The 17,821-nt window shown below is 40.9% G+C and overlaps 1 protein-coding gene across 1 annotated transcript in view; it reads right to left on the reverse strand.

Moving 5' to 3' along the window:
• Window positions 1–17,821, reverse strand: part of zfh2 (Zn finger homeodomain 2) — a 213,614-nt gene that overhangs the window by 12,522 nt on the left and 183,271 nt on the right. The window contains 1 exon segment of the mRNA XM_086912419.1: window positions 3,002–6,357. Coding sequence (XP_086768545.1) covers window positions 3,002–6,155 — 3,154 coding nt within the window. The 5' untranslated portion in view covers window positions 6,156–6,357.

A 17,821-nucleotide genomic window follows, 5' to 3' on the forward strand; every position in this document is an offset into this window, starting at 1 on the left:
CATTTCGTTCGTCGTATTACAATTTATCACACAAAATTATACTATGATTCTATAGCGTTCATTATAACGCAACAGATATACTGTGAAAAATATTCAACTCAACTATCAATTCTAGTTCTCTCACTTCATAAAATTGATAAATAAAAATATTACAACATTTTAATCTTCTGAGACAAACAAGAAATATTCAAAGTTTCTCACTCGTTATTTTTGTGAGAAATAATACTGTTTAAAATCTCCTATTTTTTCATTCTTTCTCAGATACATTGAAATATAAATACAGTTGAAAAACTTTATTATAAATATCTTTTAAGAATTCAAAATCGATTAAAAGGTAAAAATTTCAAATATACCTATGAAATATTCTAATCAGAGATCAAATAATGAGAAATCATTGAAGGAAATAGTTACAATTCATCTATGAAGGGAATGGAATTAAACAAATTAAACGATAACATAGATTTTCATAAAATTCATCTTCGAGAATTCGAAACTCGACTCGAAAGAAAGAAAAAGAAATTTCGACTCGACCGACATTTTCTCGCACACCACTATAGCAAATTATCAGGGGATGGGACGATGATGGTTGTGCGGACGTTGCAGATGCTTCCTCGTCCGTAACAATACCACTTGAAATTACAGATTGCCGATGCATGGAAATTATCGTCGGGGTCGTTTTCGACCTTTCGGAGGGAAAAACGCGTGGCTTGCGGAGAAAGCAAGACGCGAAAATAAAGGGAGGACCGCCTATTCGCGTGGTCTCCGCCATTGTCCAAAACCGCATTTACGTCGAACAGGCGTCAGTTGCGACGATGCAACGCGTGCTACTGGTTTCATACATACATCGGTGAAGCCCTTTCGGATGATTTCGTGCCTCCCTTTGGGACGAATGTTTGAGAATTCGGATGGTCGTTGGATACGGAAAATTTAATGCGATTAGCTCAGAAAATAGTTGGTTCTTCCAATATGGCAATCGCCATATGATGTAGAAATATGTTTCATTTTTCACGTAATTTAGAGATTTTAGTTTTAGTAATATTATAAATGTATATTATATCAGCATTGTGTATTATTTAATTATAAGTTTGAGAATTAGGTTAGGTTTATATCTTTAAATTTATTTGGAAATGTATTTCAAAAATTTTATGGTTTCTTTGAATGAACGAAAATGAAATAATAAAAATTTGGATATTAATAATTAATCCAAAGTCAAATAGATACTTTTTAATATATCTATGGCGTTCTATCGTTATATAAAAATTTTTCTTATCGTTCAATTTATATTTTTGTAATAATTCAAAGAGCAAATAATTTTATACAATTTTAGATATATATGAAATTTATTCCTCATCGTGTTGAAATTTTCTAATTTTTCAAAATATTAACTATATAACGTGTTCATCCACAAGTATCCCAATTGTGAATAACTCTGAATGTATGGCATTAATAACAAAATGGAGAACAGTCTAATTTCGCTTTCTCCTTTCTGAAGTACATAGTAGCTCGAACAACACATTGTGTCGTTCTCGTATATTTATATAAATACAGACCCTCGTAATAACACTGGGCATTGTGCGTGTCACGACGGCACACGCCATCGCCATCTGCCATATACGAAATTACCACCATTGCACGCTAATTACGCGATAATCGATGAAAATATTGAATTTATTAATAAAGATGTCGAGCGAATCTTCCTTTGAAAACGATTTGACAGATGTGAATTTTATCTTCATACGCTTCTTTATTCTAAAAGAAATGCGATTCGATATATATAAAATTCTTTTCTTCTTTAATGAATTAATCATATTTAAATATTTATCGTTATTTCCGTCGTTTTCTTCTTTCGTTCATAAATCAATCGTAAATCATGATTGACGTAAAAAAACAACATTAAGAAATATATTACGAGAGTCATCATTATGCTTAAAGGTAAATAAATAAAAATGAAAAATGATCGTGTGTAAAAATATAAATAGATGTATAATGAGCGAACAAATTAGATAAAAACTAGATCTTGAAGCGTACAGAATAATATTTGTTCAATTTATACGATAAAGCAATTGTTCTTATATTTTTATATTACAATAACAACTACATAATAATAGCGCAATATTATTAAATACAAAATAATTATTCTAGTATTCCATTTTTCTTTGCTATAATACATATAAGTACACGTATTCTTTTTATATGATAATTTATATTAAATGCTTTTATGCAAAGATCTGCATCTTTAAACTTCGTACAAGAAGGAGATTTTTTTTAAAAGTATAAATAAAAATGTTTGACAATATTTTTGACAATAATTCCCTTTTTTAACAAATGTAACACCGAATCATTTACGCGATTTTAACTATACACATACTTGAATAATTTCATTCAAGAATCTAAATTAAATATGTACATTTAAAACTATACATGTATTATTCAATTCATAATTTGCATCATATATTTATAATCGAAATTGAGAAAGCAAGAAACAATACAATATCAAGTTTCCTATTTAATCGAAGACTGGATATAAAAGAAGGCTGGAAATGCCATAACCAAAAGTTTGTCAATTTCACATAATCAATAAATAAAATTTTGATAATCGAAAAGTTCATTTCCTAATAACAATTACAATTAGATTTCGAAATTTAATAATTTTAAATTTAACAGAAATTAAATTTTTCACAAATTAAAAGAATATTAATTAATTACTCACTTGAGTTTAGACAGTTTAGAAATTTTCTAAAAATTTTAATTCATCGATAAAATAAATATTCCTTACTAAAAAAAAAAAAAAACGAAGAAAAATAAGAATTTTGGAAATAGCATTGCTGGATGAAGAAGAAAAGCCTCTTCCTCGACAAAATTTCGAGTTTCAAAAAAATGTCTGATTCGAATCTAAAAATTAGTTTTCTCTACACCCACTCTCACCAAAAATTTTAATCTCCTTCCTTACATTCAGTCTTCAAACTTCCTCGATACTTTATCTCGAAAAGCATCCACTCACCATTGTTGGCACTGGTAGCATTCGGTGTGGTCGGCGCGGTGGGACTGGGCTGTTGCGCAGGTGGGGCGTCGGGGTCGCTCATAACCTGAAAAACGTCACCGATATCGGTGTGCGGTGTTTCGTTCCCCTGTATACCGCTCCGCCGATGAAGTTGATGCAACTGCTCCATCTGGAGGTGTCTCAGCGAACGAACGTGCTGCAGCAACGGTAATCTGTGCCTCGCGCTGAACCCGCACAAAGCGCAATGATACAACTTGGCCTGGGATGGGATATTCGCGCTTGCCTCGAGCAAGTGGCGGAGGAGCAGAGACGCGGCCTCGTGCCTCGGCGAGGCTGCGTGCAGCGCCAATTTGTGCGCACTGTTCGTGTAATAGTCGCACGCGTGACAACGTAATTGCGCGGCGCTAGTGGGCGAGGCCAAATACTTCAGCTTCCACTCGTTTCGTAGCCCGCCCTCCTTCACGTGGTTCACGTGTTGCAAACGTTGGAGGTGCTTGTCCGTCTTGCAGTGCAATTGGAAATTCGCCTTCAGGTTGGTTTTATAGGAACAAAGTTTGCAGACGAAGTGGCCGGCGACCAGGGCGAGGATCTCGCCCTCTCGCGTCCTCGTCCGGTCCACGGCCAAGTGGTGGCCAAGAGCCTCCAATGAATCGGTGGCAAAGTTGTTGCACACGCAGCAGTGATAGAGATGAGAGGGGTCAGGGTCAGCTGGTTCAGGCGGTGGGTCCATACTGTCGGGCGACAAACCGTCACCACCGAGGTTGCCCATGGCGCCCATGCTCGCCATGCCGCCCATAATCTCTGGCGGTAGCTGCGGCGGTAGCTGGCCACCGGTCATCATCTGGATCAACAGAGCCTGATTGTAAGCCATGTCCGCCAGGGCAGCCTCCGCGTGTTGAGGCTTGTCCAAACCGCCGAGATGAAGCAGCTGCTCGAGTTGCTGTTGGTGTTGCTGTTGCGCTTGTTGATGGTGGTGCTGGGCCTGTTGGTGATGGGATTGGAGCGCGGACAGGGTCTGCATGTGCTTCACGTTTTGCTGGAGGACCAGCATGTTGTGCGTATGCTTCTCGCTAGTCATGTGTATCCTGAGGTTTCGCGCGACATTCGTCTCGTAGTTGCACACGTCGCAGCGAAACGTCGGTTTAGGCTTCCCTTGATTCCCGGCCTGGCCGGTTATGTGCGGACTGTGGTTCTGCTGGTGATGGGGACTTCTCGTAGGCATCGGCGCGTCCTGCGAGGACGATGGATTGCTCGCGGTCGAACCGCCACCCCCGCCTTGCTGAAGCTCTTGCATGTTGTTCAAGTGTTTGTCGCTCTGCATGTGAATACTGAGGTTACCCTTCGTCGTGGTGGAATAGTTGCACACCTCGCATCTGTAGGGCTTGTACCCGCAGGTGTAAGTCTCGCCACGGGCTAACCTCGGATGAGGTTGTCCGGCGATGCAATAGATGCAGGAGGTCTCGCTCTCGGGATGCTTCTCCTTCATGTGTATCTCCAGAGTCTCTTGATACTTGTAATGCCAATTGCATTTCGGACACTTGAGAGTTTTGCACGAGTTCCTACTGTGGATGCCGGCCAGAGGTCCGCCCGGGCCGGCCAGTCTGCTGCTGGCCAAGATCAATTCGCATTTCGGGCACTCGACCCCGCTCGGTCTCCCTTGCATGTGTTCGGGGCAGACGCCGATAGTGGTGCCTGTGAGGAAATTCGGTGGCTGCTGGGTCAACGCGGCGTACGAAGACGGCGAGCCCTTGGTCGATGAACTTGGCGGCGGTGGTGACGTGTAATGCATGCCGGAAGCGTCCGGCGCTTTGGCCCAGGAAGCGGCGCTGACCTGACCGCCTGCCCACTGGTGTTGCTGCGGTTGTTGATGATTGTACGCGAGAGGATGATTCGAGTGCGAGGTGGGAGTGGTGGGCGTGCTCGGCGATGGCCTCTGCGGTTGTTGCTGCTGCTGCTGTTGCTGGGGGCTGCTCGGTACTCCGGGAGTGCTGGCAGGCGTGCTGGTCGTGGTCGGTGTTTCGTGATCCGTGGATCCGTCGGCGCGCTGCTGTTGTTGCTGGTTCTGTATCTGCGCGGCCGACGGTTGCGGGCAAGTGGAACTCGTCACAGGCTCGAGAAAACTGACCAGCGGTTGCTTTCCCCTGCCCACCGCCTGGATGATAGCCGACGCGGTCGAATGCGAGAGTATCTGTCGCTCGTCTTCCATCAAGGTGAGCTGGTGTTCGCCCTGGGCGTGCGCCACGAAACTCTTCGCGTAGCCGAAGCTCAGCTTGCATATGAAGCACATCAGGATAGGTTTGACAGGTACCGAGGCGGCGGGAGGTGGTGGCGCCGCCGGAGGCGGGGGCGGCTGTTTGCTGCCCTCCGCGCTTCTGTAACTTATCACTCGATAACTGTGCATCACGGGCAGATCAGCATTATGTTGTTGCGCGGCCGAGCGTTGCTGTTGCTGTTGTTGCTGCTGTTGGTAAGCCTGGTGCGCGTACAATCTCGACACGTAGTACGCGCTCGCGATCTGAGGAAATACAAGAGAATGAGGGACCGAGACACCGCGGCCGTCCACGATGCAACCGTCTGGCAACGAGTCGTCCTCGCTCAGCTCGCTCTCTCCCTCGATGATGTACGCCGACCCGTCCGGATTGTACACGATCTTCCCGTCAAATTTTTCCACGTCGCCACCTGTTGGGCTGGGACTAGGGCTTGGGCCTTGTTGCTCCTGTTGTTGCTGTTGCTGGCCCTGCGATTGCATGGTCATGGTGGTGGTGGTGGTGGTCGTTGTTGTATCCGCGATCGGTGTGGGCGTTGGTATGGCGTCGCGGGTGCAGGGTTCCGTGCCCGAGGGTGGACTGGCCGTCCGGGGGTGGTGGGGCTGGTGTAACGCAGCCCCTGCTGCCGGGGGGGACCCGCCCCCTCGACCCCCCTCCTCCTCCGGGCTCATCTCTTGCTTTTGCTGCGTGTACGTGGAATTTTGGAAGGGACCGCCGTGTTGCTGCTGTCTCTGCTGTTGTTGCTGGTGCTGTTGATGGGCCGCCACCAGCTGTTGGTAGAGCTGATGTTGCCCGATCGCGGTCGACGTGTGCTGCTGGAGATGCGAGGGAGGAATGTTGTGGTGCTGAAGGTGGTACTGGGGGGGATGAGGCTCACTGGAGGGCATCACCCCAAACGTGAGGCGGGCGCCAGCCTCACATCACCTACGGCGCCTGCGCCTACACTCTCTCGACTTCCTCTTCTTCTTTTTCTTCTACAACACTTCCCGCTCTCCACTCTCTTCGCTCGCTCTCTCTCTCTAGTTCTAGTCTCTTCTCCACCGTTCACAGACGTTTTGCTAGCTACCCCGACACAACCCCAGGTCGTACCTGTAACAGAATTTCGGAATTTCATTTTTCTGGGAAATTATCGTCGCGATTCGTTCGATTCGTTCAAAAATTGTAAAGAGGAGATTTCTGAGGAGGGGGACGGGGAGGGGTGGGGGCGGGGAGCGGGGGAATTTTGAAATACCTCTCTTCGAAACAATTCTTTTTCATCTCACGAATCTTGTTGGATCTTATTTCTCGCGATTCTGAGTTCGGATGAAGAAGAATCTGGCACGCTGGCTCGGGAAAGAATGATTTCGCGAGGGGCATTATTGGGATGGCCTATAATCGGTTAATCCGGGCAAACAGAGGCCGTTTAGAGGACAGTGTGAAGATAGCGAAATACGTGGAAAATGTCGGCAAGCTGCGTGTACAGAGGATCAAACCGATGAAGGCGGCGGATCGGTACACAAAGGCAGAGGAGGCTCGCGACACAAGGCACCCTGTGTTACCTGGAACCCTATGATCCAGCTGTGTTTGCGATTGTTCGACCGAGCTTATCTATCGATTGGATATTGACGTCTCTCATCGACCCTCGCGTAAGAAATAGATCCATAACGAATGAAAGAAGTCGATTCGTGAATGGCTACTCTTGTACACTTCTGCTCTGATTAAAGGATATCTCTATTTTAGCCTGTTTCTAGATACTCCCCTTTTTCCCGACTACTATAATATCTAGGCAAACACGGAAATACGCGTCTCATAAAATAACGCACAACCTCGTACTGTTCTATTTCGAATTTCGAGGACACGGTTGTCCGTTGAAAGTTTTCAGTTTGCTTCGAATTTAAGGTTTGAAAAATCCTGGTTATTCACTCTCACACAACAAGTCTTCCTATCACATCTAATATCCGATCTAATACTACAAATATATCGATCGTCTCGATATACAAGAAAAGGACTGTCTTCGATCGATCGTATCTGGATCACCGTGAGATATCGCCCTCGACCCCACACATACCACGCAAACTCTACGTGGATTACGCGTGCGAATTCCTCGCGGCAACGCGAGGATGCGTCTAATCATCCAGTCCCAATTACGCGAGATCGCGGCCTCGGTTCAAAAGACGGCCGCCAAGTATTCGCGGAATCTAACGGATCAAAGAGCGGGGAGGGGAGGGGAGGGAGAGCCTCCGTGCGCGGATTTATGCGCTCGCGGCATCTCCGTGTGGGGGTGGTAGCGCGGCGTGACTAGGAGTCCAGGATCTCTCAGGACGCTTCCCCCAGAGAGGAATTCTTTTTCCTCTCTCCTTTCTTGCAAACGTGCCGCTGGACATCATCGTGATACCGCACAGATGCATTATGCGACCTCTCCATGCGTCTCCGTGCCTCTCTCTCGTTGTTCGTGCCCGTCCACCTTTCCCTCCGCGGTTATAACTCCACGGTGCCAACTCCATAATCCAGTGACCGTAGGCATCTCGTGCCGGTTTTCTAATGCGTGAGCACCGATCATTTTCTTCGGATTATCGTCGATCGATCGATGCTGGCCGAGTTCGCCGAGTTTTCCCGCGCGCCCAAATGCTATGGATTCCCTCCTTCGAGAGATCGGTGCTCAATTTACGCGGCAAGTGATGGGATTTCGCTGTTTATCGGTTGGGAAACGTGTGTTTCCGCGAACACACGGGGGATAATGGGGATACGTATTTATCAATTGGTTTGTTGATTGGTTGGTCGGTAATTTTTATCGTTGAATATTTCTATTTTGAAATACGTTTCGTTTGGAAAGAGATTAAGAAATCCCTTGTTTTTAATTTGAATGGTTATACGTTTCAGTTGAAACGAGACAATCAAAAAATAGTAAAAAATAGTATCTTATGCACATTAGCTTGTTGGTGTTTGTCAAGTATGCAGATATGATTAAAATAAAATAATCTTTATCATTTTATTGCTCGATTGATTTATTGATCATCGTTCTTCGTGTTAAAAATTTGAATCGAAAATTGGATTATTCTGTTACGAATAAAAAAATATGAGTTACGTATTTCCTTTAAACAATTCCTTTTCTCGGGGGTTGGTTTCGAAACGCGATGGATAAGGCAGGCTCGAAAGAGATAAAAGTTTTTACAACGGGGTTGACGTGTCGTTTCTCAGACGATTGAAATAGATATCACGGCCGTTGCGTGACTGCGTTATGGCACGTTTGTACAACGTGTAACAAGCAGATAGTACGTTAATGTTGGCTCGATCAGCGGGTAGGATCTTGCTGTTAAAAAGCTGCATTCCGAGTGGGTAACGTTAAAGGTTACAAATATTTCAGGTCATGTATTACGTTCTTCGTGTTGTTCCATCGTAACGCTTTATTGAAATTTCAGAATTATTCCGTTCATCGTGTACAACATCTTGTTGCACTGTGCATAAAGTCGTGGAGGATAAATTAACGAAAAATGTAGAATTAAATTTTCTCGAGGATTTATTCGAGAATAAAACATTAAACTTGTTTATTCATAAGAAATTCTTAACGTGTACCGAACAATCTTATTTGCGAATAATTTATTTTTCATTATATTTACATATTCTCGCTCTCCTTGTGCAAGATTTGGCAATCTATATTGATCAAACCTCCTCCTTTCTCTCCCCGCCAATTTGTTACCAACAAATATTTTACAACCATAAAACTCACATAAAAGAATAAACATCGCCCGCAGCATACCGCGTCTAATTGTAATTTCTTAATTAAATCCCCACTTCGTCATCTGTCTAAAACTCGACAAAAATTAAAATATGCGGAAAGTTGAGGCGATAACCGTCGTTGTACGACGCGGCGTAGGCGGCGTGTATAAAAAAAGAAAAGGGGGGGGGAAAAAAAAGAGCGCAATACCCACGTTGCCGTGGTAGATTAGGGTTGGGGCTGTTGTGTAACCAAAAACATCTGCCAATCTGACATCACCTGCCCCGTATTACCTATTTCTAGCTAATTTATCATCCATTTGGACGAAGCTAGGAATTGAAGGAAGGACGTAGATCTCCAATATAGACCTCCGCTGTTTCCACGGAGTCTTTCATTACGCGATAACATCTTAACTGGCGCGCCGGCATGCGAATTCTCGATGCCGGTTGTTCCGCCAATTCGCGTTAATAAAGCCTCGATATCTCAAGATTTCTCGCCGGTCAGGATTGCAGGATTGCGGGTTAATTGTTTAAGAGAGGAAATTTTAGGCGAGAGAAACTGGTTGGAAACAGTTCTGGCGAGGAGGAAGATCGTTTCGATGAGTGGGCGTTTAGTCGGTTGTAGCGGTTTTCAAGTGGATCGATCATCGTCAGATTTTTATTAAGATTATTAAATTTGTGAAAGTTGAAGAGATGGATTCGTTTTTACAAGATTTAGAGAGGAAATTTTAGAGGAATTTCGAGCAATTTATTTTTTAGATTTGATTAGGGATACGTTTATGAAGAATATAAATGAAAATATCTGTAGTCTAATTGTCATATTTTGCATAACGTTGAATATTATTTTAACGTATTTTAAATATTCTGATTATATCTCTTTAAATTTGTGAATTCGTTACACGTATGGAATTTGATCTTGAATTTATCGTTTTAACGATAGCTAAACGAGACAATGTTAAAATTAAAGATGATATAATGGTGAAATTTGTAATAAGATTTGAGAAGTAATCCTCTTCGTGAGACACACTTCAAATAAAAAGCGTTTGAAAACCACTGGGAAAGGGAGGAAACGCGTCGAATGAATTTGATGGCGTGACGAACGTTGGATGACTACGTATTTCTAGAAGGATTCATTAAACAAAGCCGATATATCGATTCCACCTTTCCTTCGACGACACAGTGAGCTAGTTCTTCCCCGAAATATTGCTACAAATACGATCGATAAATTTGATTACCTATTAGAAAGATTGTGGACTTGGACTTTTTCTAACGGATCTTGATTGATGAGCAACAATTAAGAGCTAAAAATTATCAGCAAACCTTTACTTTAGCATTAAAAATATGTCGATTGAATGTTTCGATATTCAAACATAATAATATTTATGTATAATGAAAATTAAATTTGTTATATGTATTATTTGTATGAAAATAAATTGATAAAAATTGTTAACTTTTAAACTGTAATTTTCTAAAAAAAAATTGTTAGAATGTGAAACATGATATTCAGATGTCAGATGCAGATTTGAACAGTTTTGAAATAAGATATAAAACCACTGTTTAAAAAGCATGCAAATAGAACTGTCACATAATCCTATCTCACTGAACGCACTGATAAAGTGTGGAGACAGTTACTTAGATAGATTCGTATCTCTTATGTTATTTGACGTTTCCATGGGATTTTACAGTAGATATACCAGGTATAACCGGCATCCTTTCAAAATATCATCTCGAGCAACTTCATTAGAAATTCCAACTGATCAATCACTGATTTTTATCTCTCGGTCAAGAAGAATTTACAACTGGTGAAATTAAATATAATATTTAGATTTCTTTTACGTTGATCAATAATTTTTAAATATATTATATATTATATTCATTAACGATTCGATTAGCAAACACCTCCAAATCATTTTATTAATCTAATCTTTCCCAGTTTTTTCGAAAATTCTAATAAATATTTCTCATAGTATATAAATATAACAAATAAAATATTCTAAAAAGCTTATTACTCGTTACAAAAAAAAAAAAAAATAAGCGAATGAAATTAAAAGTATAAACAAAATTAAAACGTGTTTAATCCATAATTACAATACCAAACTGCTAAATAAGAAAAAGAGTACTTTTAAAAATTTTAAAAAAAAGAAGAAGAATCACTCCATTTTTCCAATTACAACGATCTCTCGGTCCCACTGTCTTTCCGCGTCGCTTCTCCACGCGGAAAGACAATCGCTCGAAACGAGCAAATAATAATAATAATAATAATAATAATAATAATAATAACACAGTCGCACGCATAATCGCCATTCCGGAGAAAGTGGAGGACGGCGAGCACAGGTGGTTGATGAGTTCGCGAAGGCGGAAGGGGGAAGGGCAGGACGGAACCGAAAACCGAGGCAGGCAAGTCTTCGCATCGAGGAAACGAAAAAGATGAGGAAAGAAGAAGAAAGACGACGACCGATCCTCCCGTGGATGATGGAAGTTTGAAACATTCGGCGAACGACGACCGCTCGAACGAGGGGGGGGGCTTTTGTTTGTCGCCCCGTTTCACCGGAAACCGAACCGATACAGGGGCGCCTCTCCTCACGCGAAACTCCCTTTTGTGCGCACGCCAACGTGTGGAAGAGTCGAGGAGGCCACATGACATGATTCGCGCGTTTCGCACGAAATACGCAAGACGCGCGCAATTATCTCGTACGCGTCTCGTTATTTATTGAGCATCGTGCGTCTTATTTCTCTCGGCCGAGTCTGCGATTCCTTTTCTTCGAAGAGAGAAAGGAGGGGAGGCGAATTAAGAAAAGGGCGAGAGGGATGGACGTTCGTGGATTGTTCTTTGAAATTCGATTCTGTACATTAATTAAAAAGGACGTATAAATTAAAAAAAAGTTCAAATACGTGTTCCATCCACTTTTCCCTCGAAATATCCTCCCCGTATGTATCGAACAACAAGCATTTTCTCCTACGGCAAGATTCGTTAGGGGGCACCTTGGTCGAGAAATCCTTTATCGATCGTTGAACGCAACACTTGGCCAACTCGTGATCAAACCGCGGTGCACGTTTCGTTATTGTGACCGCTTATTGCGCCGCTTTCCGTTTCGGTACCAGCTCCGATAAGGGCTATCGAAACGCAGCCTCAGACCGACACGAGACACGTTGCACGAACGCATCCACGCGAGACGATCGTCGCTGATCGATAAAACTTCGTTTCGAGATCCTCGACGAGCCGCCAATTAACGTCGAGGAACTATACGGGTATTGGATTAGCGGTGAGTTATGCAGCAGCAGCTCTTTCGACTTTGGTTAGACGAACGATCGAGGACCTTTTGTCGTTTTGGCAATTTGAAGAAAAACGCATTGTATTTTATTATATAAGGTAATTGGTGATGTACAGCAAAGAAAGAAAGGAAAGAGTTATTATGAAAAATTTTGTAAGAAAATTTTCGTGGCGTAGAAAAAATTTACGTAAAGTATCTTACGTCAGACGATGTAAAGTTTTTTTCTTCGAGTAAGTAATTTTCGTGTCCTTTCAAAAACGAATCAAATTCTGCTCTTGTCTCAAGTTGTTATGAATCAATTACACGTATGCATTCCTGAAAGAAGGAAATTTGCTAGATTTTGTCAGTGAATATTTCAGTAACGATAAAAGATTACGAATAATAACTTTTGTAAATATGTACAATATAATTTTAAAATAATATCAATATTATTAAACTGGACTATATATATACGTTACATCAAATAGATCTATTTCTGCTCTCAGAAGAACTTATTACTTTCCCACCGATCCAATATAATACATAGTCGTCGGAATTATCCTGTTCGACGTTGGCGAGTTTTTATATCGTGGGATCTTTGAAATAAGTTAAACTGTTTGTAATTATGAGACCGTAATTTCAACGGAATTTATTATATACATATATTTTTCGTTCGTTTACGCTGGTGAAAGGTTTCGTGCCGTGATGGCGCACGATGGCTGTTAATTACGCGCAGTTGTCAGACCGATGCGAGATTATACGGATACGCTTGGTCTGATTTCATATTCTTGGCGGTAAGGATGATTGCGTGTACGAACATTGATAGATTAGATGGAATTATTAGAGTGAATATGTTGCGATTTGAATTATATCGGATAAATTATTTCACGAATTATTGAGCAATTTCAAACAAAATTCCCTAATTTTCTCTCTGCAATCTTAACGCACAATGAACAACATTCAAATAAATGCTCGTTTTGAAAAAGTTATATAAACTTGCAAAAATTAATTCTGCCAATCGTGATTAGCTGGCGAGACGAATCGAATCATCGAATTAATCGATAATCGTTCGATCTCGAGGTGAACTCTCTCCGAACGATCTGAAAAAGGGAATCAACATGGCGGAGGGGGTGGTGCTGGGAGAGAAGGATGGGAGAGAGAGAGAGAGAGAGAGAGGGCAGTACACACCAGAGCCTCTGAAGACAACACGGCAATAAGTGAGGAAGGGCAGAGCACGGAGGAGGCGAGCGGGTAATTTACGTGCAACATGGATTCGGGCGGCGTTTAATTCGGGATTATGAAGTTGGGGTTAGGTGGTGAACGAGCAACCAACCAGGCCCTCTTTGTGATATCAATTAAGTATGATTTTGCCCCCTCCTCCTCGCTGCTGCTCTTTTACCCCCGCGGGGTTACCCGGAGTTTAACCCATTCCCTTATAATTTCCTTCCAATGCACCGTGAGAAACTCGGCCGCCAACACGCACGTACTCCTTCTCTCCCGCCCCTCCTTCCCCGATTATCAGATTTCATCGAATTTCTTCCAATTAACCCCATATTAATTACAACACGATTACAATTACAAATCGAGAGAAAATTTCTTCATTTCGTGCATATGTATCGATTGGATGAAAAAGTGTGGAAAAGTAATTGTAATTATTTTCGTAGAATTTATATTGGAAGCAATTCAAATGGAAGAAACAGAAATCGAGAGAAAATTTCTTCATTTCGTGCATATATATATATATATATCGATTGGATGGAAAAGTAATTGTAATTATTATTTCGTAGAATTTATATTGGAAGAAAGGAATTCAAATGGAAGAAACAAGTTTGGAAGAAAGTTTTGGAAGGTGGTGTAGGTGATTCCCTCGAAGTTTGCGCTCGTAGGCGGATAACTGGGATAAAGGGGAATCGTGGCGATCCTCGAGACCTCCTGTCGATACGCTCTCGATAAGGTCGCGTGGGTCGATTGTAATTTCGAATTAGCCCTGCTGTCCGTTTTATCGCGGACGCTGTGTCTCGTGTCCCGTTCGATGTTTTATTAATGCCAAGCCGGGAGGAGATAAGATTCGAGGAGATTTCTACAACGAGGTTGGACGAGATCGTAAAAATAGGCAGCCATATGCTAATCCCGACTTTGGTGGAGAAGAGTTGGAGAGTGGAGAAGAGGCGTCGAGAATTTGATTTTTGGGTAAAATAGGCGAGTCGTCGCGCTTTGATTCTTGGGGTAGAAGTTTTCGAATAAGATTTATACGAGGGGAACGTATATTATCGTATATAAGAATTATATCTTCGAGATTTTCAAGGCAAATTTAAATTTCGTTTCCTTTTTTTTTTTTCTCGAATAGAATAATTTTCCCTTAATCGAAGAGATGAATTTTATAGAAAGAATTCGATCGTGACGATGAATAAGTGGTTGTAAAAGTAGAAAGTGAAGATTACGAGGAGAAGATTTATTTAATAAGTTTTGTTTATAAAAATTTATATTGTTTCTTTTTTTATTCAAGCTTGTCCTTCGAGAAAAAAAATATATTTATATCGAGAAAATTGATAAATCGATGGCTGATTTAACCGAACGAAAGACGAAAAGAGTTTTAAAAAGTTATAAATCAGGCATGTTGCCGCCAATCTTACTATGCAATCAGTTTCTTCGCGGAATGATTTCCCTGCAAGCGTTCATTTATAAAACATTCGTATCCCATCTACGTTTTAATCTAAATTTCAAACTAAAAGAATCACCTTTAAAAGTTCCTCAACTTTTCCAACATTCATCCTTATCTTTCGCGAGACAAGTCGCAATCGATCTTTACGAGAGACACCGGTAGATGAACTTTGTGAAGAATGTTCAATGGCACGCAGCCGATACACAGATATTTACTTTACCTTTTTTTTATTCGTCCCCCTACGATTCAATGTAAAACGAAAACTTTCGAGTAAATATCATGTATTATGCCTTCGTGAAATTCTTACTTAAATGAATAATTAAGAATTAAATACTTACGTGTACTTTCGTAAGAAACAGATTTTTCAATCGCTAATAATAATCCAAGATCGTAATTTTATGAACACGATATTTATTCGATATTCGGATAATGAATAAATAAGATATAGTCGTGGGAATAATTACAAGGTAAGGGATTGAAAATTTTCTCCCTTAATGCAAATAATGAGGTGTTATTACTTGCAAGAAATTTTCCCTATTTAAATTTTCTCTACGACATTAAATCGAAGGAATATTAAAGTAGTGGAGTAATTGACATCCAAGGGAAAGTGTGTATATATCAAATGAAATATCGTCATTTGCAGCAAACTTTTCTCTACGTAATGAAATCAAGCAAAATATACAAAGGGTTGAAGTTGTCTAATGCATCGGATATAATGAAATGAAATTTTATATTACATTAACAATAAACTTTACTTCTAAAGGACCTTAGAGGAAATTAAAGATTCTCTCCTCTGATAATTATTAAAATAAATCGATATTATTGATCATATACGATTATCTGAAAAATATCACGTTGATTTTTAAAAAATCTCTCCTCTATTTACATAAACGACAAAGATCATCGCAAAAGATTATTATATATCTCTCCTAAAAAATTTATTTCTATTGCAAGAAAAGAAACTGTCCTCCAATCGAATCTTCAAGCATCCCCTCTCAAACGTATTCTCTTTGAGAGCATCGTTTCTAACGTGTTCACCTACCGCAATCGGGCACTCCCTGATCCCAAAACGAAGCAACATCGTCACATTAAGACTTTGGCTGAAAAGGAGGCGCTCTTAGTCTGGCTTCATCGATAGGAAGTGCTTTTTGCTGTGACGTCGAGGCCGCACCGGGCAGTGCAGGGGTGGCTAATGACAAAATCAATGCGACATAATTAGACATGGCGGCTAGCTGGCTTGCCAGCGATCCTCGTGTATACGTCCATGCAAGCACGCTGTTTACGTGATACGGCTTCGATTTGGAACCTCGTTGCATATTTTTTTCTTCCTATAAAATTGGTAAAAAAAAAAAAAAAAAATTAACCTAACCACCTCGACGTCGATGCAATGCCAAGTTGGAGCTCGAATTCCAATAACTTAATTATTTTGGTACACCGTTCCCAACGATTCTAATCTCTGTGCAACACGGTAAATACAATTATCCGTATTGGCTTAACCTGATCCAACCCTGACCAATAACATCAAATCATCGGGATACCAATTCTTCAGTCTCGATTTCAATAACACCACCGTCTCTTCCAATCGAGATCGCATCTCTTGCACAATTGGCCTAGCCCAACTTAACTCTCATCAATGACAGATAATAAATTAATCTGTTAACCGAGCAATTCCTAATCGATTGGCCGTGTTTGCACAGCGTATTTCCAACGATCCCATCCTGTACACGCAACTTATTAAACAATTATTCGCATTCAGTTAACCCAACCTAACCCTGATCAATAATACCGAGATCACCGAGATGTATAGATTTCAATATATACGTAATAAATTCTTCTAATCTAAACCTAACTTTCGTCCAATGATATCACCGAGATGTACGACCATCTCGATCGGCTTGCGCTCTAACATTACTCTAAGCATTCGATTATTGTTAAAACTATTATTATTATTATTATTAACCGTGTTGGCCAGCGTTCAAAGTTCGGAAACGATTTTGGCGGCGTGTGAATAATCGGGATGGATTTTTTATCGAAGATTGCGACCCGTTCCTCCTCTCGTCGTGGGGCACAAGCACGAGCGGATGACCCTGATTGGGCTCGGAGCCGGTTCGAGGTGGCGCGCTAATGATCTCTGTTAACGGACGCCTCGCACACTCGAGAGAAACGGCTCCACTCTTTGATTTATGATCAACGCCGGATTTCGGCGAATCGGTAATAAGGAGGCTGCCTCGATGTTTCTGTGTACTTTGAGCGGCGATCGGGACGCCGAATAACACCGCTGTTCCATGTACCGATTTTTACGGTTTGCACTGTAATGCAATTGTTGATTGAAGATAAACTATGGACGTGTTGTGTTTGAGAGGCGAGGAATTGAATGTTTATGAAAGAGAAAGAAATTTGTAAAAACTTTCTTCTAAATCTTTTTCTAATATGATCTGGATTTGCAATTATAAAATATAAATAATATAAATCCTGCATAAAAATTAGAGAAAGCTGTTATTTGTCTTAAAAAAATTGTGGAAAAAAATTGAATGTGAATATTGAGAAATAATGAAACGTATGAAAATTACAAATTTTTTACAAGATTATTGAAATACAAAATATCCAATCAAAAAAGAATAATTAAACAAAATTCACTCTAACAATATAATTCTGTAAATACTCTCTCAAGAATCATTAATTTCAAATATAACTACTTCTCAAGATTTTCACTTCGTCTCAAAATAACGAAAACAATCTATACCGTTACGCTTCCATAGCCATGAATTACAGAAACTCATAGGCAGATAAGACTCATTAAATAGTACCTACATCACTTCTCTCTGCTCATTTTCTCAATCTTTTTTTCAGAAAAAGAGGGAGAGAGAGAAAAAAGTTACACTCCGTCCCAGTTTCTAAAATTACCGTGTAAAGCAGTGGTCAAAATAATTGACGAGTCATTTATTCC

The sequence above is a fragment of the Apis florea genome, unplaced genomic scaffold (assembly GCF_048593485.1).
Source record: "Apis florea isolate Af1SG1 unplaced genomic scaffold, ASM4859348v1 contig_3391_pilon, whole genome shotgun sequence".
NCBI classification, from domain to species: Eukaryota; Metazoa; Arthropoda; class Insecta; order Hymenoptera; family Apidae; genus Apis; species Apis florea.